The sequence below is a fragment of the Cyprinus carpio genome, chromosome A5 (assembly GCF_018340385.1).
Source record: "Cyprinus carpio isolate SPL01 chromosome A5, ASM1834038v1, whole genome shotgun sequence".
Taxonomy (NCBI): Eukaryota; Metazoa; Chordata; class Actinopteri; order Cypriniformes; family Cyprinidae; genus Cyprinus; species Cyprinus carpio.
In genome coordinates, this window is record NC_056576.1 from 5,146,889 (window position 1) to 5,154,652 (window position 7,764).

Here is a 7,764-nt window from a genome sequence, read left to right on the forward strand (position 1 = left end):
TCCAGACCAGCAGCAGCTAATCAGAGGCCGTCCAAATACATCAACCGTCTGACAGAAATTCAGGGATTCAATGAGCCTCAAAAGGAGGAGTATTTCCGGAAGAGAATCAGTGACCAGCATCAAGCCAGCAGAATCATCTCACACATTAAAGCCGCAAGAAGCCTCCACATCATGTGCTACATACCAGTCTTCTGTTGGATCTCAGCCACTGTGCTTCAAAACATCATGAAACAAGATCACTGTGCAGAAAATCCAGAATTCCCAAAAACTCTGACTGAAATTTACATACACTTCTTGATTATTCAGACAAATATAAGAAATATGATGTGTGATGAGAGAGAGGTGAGAGGTAAGTACTGAAGTCATACAGGGGAGTGATTGTGAAACTTGCTGAACTTTTCAAACAGCTGATGCATGGAAATATCATGTTTTATGAGGAGGACCTGAGAGAGTTGTGGCATAGACGTCCTCACGAGGCCTCGGTGTATTCTGGGATTTGCACTGAAATCTTTAAAGAAGAATATGTAATTTATCAGAGGAAAGTCTACTGCTTCATACACCTGAGCTTTCAGGAGTTTCTTGCAGCATTTTATGTCTTTTACTCCTATGTAAATACCACTTCTGATGCCTTGAAAGTTTTTGATTTACTTCATAATTTGCATAAAGGAGTACTGGATAAAGCTCTAAAGAATGAGAATGGACGCATGGATCTTTTCCTCCGGTTCCTGCTGGGCATCTCACTGGAGTCCAATCAGAGACTGTTACAGGGGCTACTGACACACACAGAGAACAGCTCAGAGAGCATCAAGGAAACCATTAAGTACATCAAGGACAAAATCAAAGAATGGAAAAACACTCTTTCTGCTGAAAGATCCATCAATCTGTTCCTCTGTCTGCTTGAAATGAACGATCAGACTCTGCAAAGAGAAATCCTGGAGTTTCTGAAATCAGACAAACACTCAGAAAAAGAACTGTCTGCTGCGCACTGCTCAGCCATAGCCTACATACTTCAGATATCAGAGGAGGCACTGGATGAGCTGGACCTTAAGAAGTACAATACATCAGAGGAAGGTAGAAGGAGACTGATACCAGCTGTGAGAAACTGCAGAAAAGCCGTGTAAGTACAAATTTCTAAGAAAGTCAAATTCTGTGGTCTCAGTGCAATTAATGATGTTACACTTGAGTCCTGAGATATTATATTGCTTAACACAGCTTTTGGTGTTAGTAGCTTGCCTTTTATAGCATGAGTGCTGCATAATAGTTTCAAAAAGTGTAAGTTAAGACAGGAACAAACAGTGAAAAAGTGTTTTGTATGAGAAGAGCATTATTAGGTAAGTTAACCCTTTAGAACCTGAAGCTAAAATAGGTAGTTTTTACATATTGTTCTTTAAAATAAAACAATACGCTATCTTCAAATGAAAGGTGTCATTTTTTTTGTTTTTTAAATAATTAGCTTTCAGTAAATTACAGTTGTTGACCATTAATGTGTGTTGAGAATTTGTAAATAAAATGTAAATAAAGTAAAACAAATAATAATAATAATAAATTATACTGGTTTTTATTTAGAAAAAAAATCAGAAAGCACATGAATGAAAGAATCTTAACAATCCAAACTTGACAACTGGAAGAGAGCATGTGTGTGAGATTATTTATATATTCAAGTCTTTATGTGTGTGATTTTATATATATATAAATGTTTTTCTGTGACACTTTTTTAACGCACATGCACACATATAAATTCACACATAAGATTTCGGTTTGTAATGTCCAGCTTCCTCCTCCCATATCTCATGAAAAATCATCACAATCGCCTCTTCTGCTGTATACTCGTTCTTCAGGATGTTTTTGCTTGTTTTTTTTAATGATTTTTTGCACTTCAGGCTGATCCCTGTAGTCCCATTTGACCAGAATGTTTTTCTATCTTTCAGTCTTGCAGACTGCAATATCACTGATCAGTCATGTGAAACTGTGGCCTCAGCTCTACAATTATCAGACTCTCCCCTGAGAGAGCTGGACCTGAGTAACAATGACCTACAGGATTCAGGAATGAAGCTGCTCTCTGCTGGACTAAAGAGTCCAAACTGTCAATTGCAGATACTGAGGTATTTAGGAATCTTTTTATTAAATGTAGATTAAAATAAAACCTGAAGTTACAATATATAGTCCCATGATTGTTCTCTAATTAATTAGGTCCTGCTTTTAAATGTATACTGTCATTATAACTCTATTCTCTTTCAGTCCATTCCCCCCACAGTACTAATTATGAGCTGTCACATCTCAAATCAGCTACATGTTTCTAGCAGCTATTGCAAATATTTATGTTTGGAATTTACTCTTGTGTAAACTGTTAATGTTGAGTTTTGAATATGTTCTACTTTCTATTTGTACTAATAAACTCCTCACAAAAGGGAGATGATTAGAAATGTATAATATAAAATCTGATGGTGGAAGATACTGTTCATAATCACGTAATACTGCTGAAACCACACAGGGACTAGATTTACCAATTTACCCAGTGGACTGTATGCTGTTCGAATAACCTCAACTTAATGTCTGTTTTTAAAGATTATCTGGCTGTATGGTGACACAGGAAGGCTGTTCTTATCTGGCTTCAGCTCTGACTTCTAACCCCTCACACCTGAGAGAGCTGGATCTGAGCTACAATCACCCAGGAGATTCAGGAGTGAAGCTTCTCTCTGAGAGACTGAGCCATCCAAACTGCAAACTCAAGTATGTACTTGAGATACTCAAGTATGTAGCATAGCAGTGATGATGTGTTCTGTGTAAACTAAGTTATGAAAAATTACTATTTTTATTATTATTACAAATAAAAACATCCAAAATATACCCAAAGTAATATTTTTTCAGATTTAGTTTACTTCTGGAAACAAAGTATGCACACCTAGGTCATGACTCCCACTTGTCACAGTTGTTTTTATATTTTCTTAACCAATTAAAAAAACAGCTTGCACTGTTGACAAAATTCAAATAATAATATTGTGTGTTTGTTTTCTTTGTAGTTTGGACCATGGAGGACATTTCAGAATCACACCAGGACTACACAAATGTAGGTCATTTTAGGTAAAAAACAGCTTGCACTATTGCCACACACACACACACCACACACACACACAATCACTCACTCACTCACTCACTCACTCACTCACTCACACACACACACACACACACACACACTCACACTCAGACACACACACACTCACACACAATCACTCACTCACTCACTCACTCACTCACTCACACAAACACACAAGGTTGTCATAGACTATAAGAGATATAATTAAAATCTATCTCCTTGTGTGCAGATACCTATAATCTCACACTGGACATAAACACAGCAAACAACCATCTCTCTCTGTCTGAGGGGAACAGAAAGGTGACACGAGTGGAAGAGGTTCTGCCTTATCCAGATCATCCAGAGAGATTTGACTGCTTTGAACAAGTTTTGTGCAGGGAGAGTCTATCTGAACGCTATTACTGGGAGGCTGAATGGAGTGCGAGGGGAGCTGGATTGTCAGTGACCTATAAGGGAATCCAAAGAACAGGAAGTGATTGTAGGTTTGGGCTCAATGAAATGTCCTGGAGTCTGGTCTGCTTTGATAACAAATACTCTGCCTGGCACAGCAATAAGAGAACCAACTTACTTGCCCCTTCTCCCCCCTCTAATAGAGTAGGAGTGTATCTGGACTGGCCAGCCGGCAAGCTGTCCTTCTACAGTGTGTCTGACACACAGACACTGATTCATTTACACACATACCACACCACATTTATTGAGCCCCTCTATGCTGGATTTAGGCTTTATCCAGATTCTTCAGTTTCACTGTGTTAGAATGAAGAGCTTCGTAATATAGCATAATACACTAACGTCTAATCAGAAAGATTTGTAATGTTTCTACTGCTCATAAAGATCATTTATTTGATCAAAAATACAGGGAAAATGTAATATTGTGAAATATTATTTTTGATGTTTCCTATTTTTAATATACATTAAAATCTTATTTTTTCCTAATAATAAATCAGCATATTAGAATGATTTCTGAAGGATCATGTGACACTTTATACTGGAGTAAGGGCTGATGGAAATTCAGCTTTGCGTCACAGAAATAAATGAGATTTTAAAGGATATTAAAATGGAAACCATTATTTATTTTTATTTATTTATTTATTATTGATATTGTAAAATAACAGTTTTTGCAAGATTTCAGTTTTCCTGTATTTTTAATCAAATAAATACTGTCTTGATGAGGATAAGAAACTCCTGTTAAATTTCAGTACAAAATTCGTTCTGATTCCAAACTTTTGACCGGTAGTGTATAAATTAGTCTATATAGCACTTGCTCCTCTACTAACCAAAAACAGGAATGGAAAGAAATGGAAATGTTTGGAAACAAATAGTGGTGCCAGTCTCCCTGCTTACTGAAAATAGCAACTTCAAACCTCAAAACTGGTCAAATTGAAGAAATCTCACAATGATGCTGGTGGAATTACTGATTGTTACACATTGTGCTGATTTGATTGCTTCTGTTGTTTTAATTTGTAAGTTGCTTTGGATAAAAGCATCTGCTAAATGTGAATGTAAATGAAAAGTCAAGAATAGATGTTTGGAAAGTTAAGGATAGATGTTTAAGAAATGTTAAGTTTTATAATATTTAATAGTTTGTTTTGTTTGGTTTACGAATTTGTGCTGTTTGATTCTCAAATTATTTTATTGAAATGATATTTGCAAAATAACGTGCATAAAATATAAACATTTTCTGTGGCAGCGTTTCACACAGTAATCATTTATATGTAAAATAGCGGATCATGTGGCAAAACATGGTGGTTGTGGTTATGCAAACTAACATGCAACCAAACTCAGTAAATTAGCGAAACAATATTATCTCAAATTTATTAGATGAAAACTACATTTATGCATTTAGCATACACTTTTATCCAAAGTGACTTGCAAAAGAGGAACAAAGCAATGCATCAAAGAGTGACTGTCGTTGTAGTACACAATGCCAGATTTATTAGTCTAGATTAGGAAACCAGCATTCAAAATAATAACATGAATCATCCAAATGTTTGCTATTTGAGTATTTAAGCAGTAATCTATACAACTCAGGTCACTTAATTAAATATAAATATAATGATGATATAAATATAATCATTCAAATTAATGAGGGTGATGTGTAGAAAAAAGTGTGTACATGTGGTCAGAAAAAAACTTGACTCAGACTTCCTCTGCATGATGTGCTCAGGGATTTCCCTTTGTTCTGTGGAGGAAACCAAGTTTCTTCAGTGTTAATCGTGTGTATTTATAAAGTGTGTGTGTTGTTACATTATTTAGTTCTCATTAATTGTATTTCATGATGTTATTTTATGACCCTACTTACTAATGATATAATTGTACCACATGTGTTATTGCAAATGGACAAAAGGGGAACATTTAACACTCTTTTAAACACATTTTTTCCATTGTCACCTCAAAAATAATTTGACTGAAATGGAAGGTAAACGATGTGTCTTTTATACTATATATATATATACTGCAGTTACAGTAAGGCACTTTACAATGGAAGTAAACACGTCCAAACAGGCAATTAAAGGTTTAAATACACACCATTTTGAAATTATAGGCACAATACTTAATATTATATGTATTACCAAGACACTAGCAACTTTGTCTGTTGAAAACTGTAATCAATATTTCAACATATGAAAAATGTAAAGTAGATTCATTCTGCGTCAAATCAACTGGAGGGCCCTGCTCAAAATTGTATTTTGTTTTTCTGGTGAAAGAAATGCATAAATAATGATGAAAGCCAAAATATTATACAGCTGAGTAATCTACTATAGTATTTTCTAGAGGGAGGTCAAAAATGATAACTTTAAAGTTTTACTGTTTCTGCTGTCAACTTTTCCTGAATATGGCACAAAAAAAAATCTAACCAGACAAAGCTCATGATTTTAGATCAAACTAATAAAAAGATGAAAGCAATCAGTATCAATCAATATTATGCCACAAATGCTGTAAATACAGCTTAACTTGTATTGGAAATGAAATATGTTTTAAACTTTCCATTTGGTGCAATGACAGAAAATAATTTTCTCCAATCTGTTTGCTTCTGCTCTTATCCCCAGTGAATCTGTTGAAGTTTTTTTGGAGATTCTGTCATCTTGCCGATATGTGTTAAAGACAAAAGACATTGTTTACTGTATTTTGGATATAAAATAATAGCAAAATTGTGTATGATATAGTCCTCATTAGCAAAACAGGACAAAATATTCAACGATCAAACAAAGTTTTCCTATTGAAAGAAAAATGAGTGAAATTTATCCTTAATTGCGGCCAGCAAAAGTAGAAAAAGTCATCTAATATCTGTGAAATGCATGAAGCTTTTAAAATGCCTATAATAATTTATCCTCTTTATTTGAACTTTATGGCTTTCTTGTATAGTTTATTTAGGTATTTATTGTACATCTGAAGGGTTATGACTTACATAATATGTAGAAAGATCAGACAAAAGCAACAATTCATTTGTTTACATATCACTTAAAGTGACCTTCAAGTGTATCCTTTATTCTAAAAAAATTTAATCCCTCTGCAAACAACTGGTGATTTGTGAACTGCATCTGTGCTTATAGTTGTTATTTAACTCTCTTTTCCTGTCTTCTCCACTCTAAGTGCCCAAAAAAGAATTTTAATGAGTGTGTACTAATATTTTATACATAAATACAGCAGTGCTCAATTGGTTTTGCTTCAAGACTTTACACTGGACATCTATACAGTGCTATAATGATGGCAGTAGCAGCATCTGGAGACACTGTTGCCTCTTGTATCTTTAGTGTTGTTGATTACACGTGTACATTTACACAACTGGTGCATCAGTTTTATTTTTGCCCTTTTATTGTCTTTTTTTAATATAAGGGAGCATAGATAAATATTTAAAGTGTGTGTGTGTGAGTGAGTGTGTGAGAGAAAGAGAGAGAGAGAGAGTGTGTGTGTGAGTGTGTGAGTGTGTGTGTGTGTGTGTGTGTGTGTGTGTGTGAGAGAGAGAGAGAGAGTGTGTGTGTGTTTTACAGCTCGGGCTGATGGAGAAATTAACCTGTGTGCTGTTACAGAGGATGGATCTACATGACTCTGTCCCATGATTATCTGTTTTCTAGATTTTACAGTGTGTTTGTGTATGGTATGTATTAGAATATCCTTGTTATATATATATTAAAAATATTTACATTTTATGTTTTCTTTTTGTCTAAGTAAACTCTACAGAATTGTATTCAGTTTATGTAATTTACTTTTATTTATAACAACATGATAATGATTATTATGTATCTTTTCTATCACTATTGTAATAAATATAATTAATAATAATAATGTTTATTTAATATTTAATATGTCTTTATATAAAAATTATGATAATGATCAATAACTAATCAGAGTAATAATAATAATTATTATTATATGTATAATAATAAATATTTTAATATAATAGTATTAATATAATACTAGATGTTTTATGCAATAGTTATGTTATTATATTTATTATCATTATTATTATATTTATAATGATTTTATTATTATAATAATATGTTTATATAAAAATAATAATGATAATAATAATAAGGGTAAAAATGATTATTAATTATATGTATAATAATAAATATATTTTTTAACATAATAATAGTATACTAATAAAAGAATAAACATTTAAAAATAATTGTATTTATTATTATAAATTATATAATGTATAATAATAATGA

General features: G+C 33.3%; 1 protein-coding gene across 1 annotated transcript; it reads left to right on the top strand.

The window, feature by feature from the left end:
* The first annotated feature begins 479 nt into the window (after positions 1-479).
* Positions 480-3,942, top strand: LOC109044930 (NACHT, LRR and PYD domains-containing protein 11-like). The gene is made up of 5 exons (XM_042751889.1): positions 480-1,117; positions 1,929-2,102; positions 2,566-2,730; positions 3,021-3,067; positions 3,324-3,942. The coding sequence occupies exons 1-5, from the start codon at positions 705-707 to the stop codon at positions 3,845-3,847; spliced, it is 1,323 nt and encodes a 440-aa protein (XP_042607823.1). The 5' UTR covers positions 480-704; the 3' UTR covers positions 3,848-3,942.
* Positions 3,943-7,764: the final 3,822 nt, after the last annotated feature.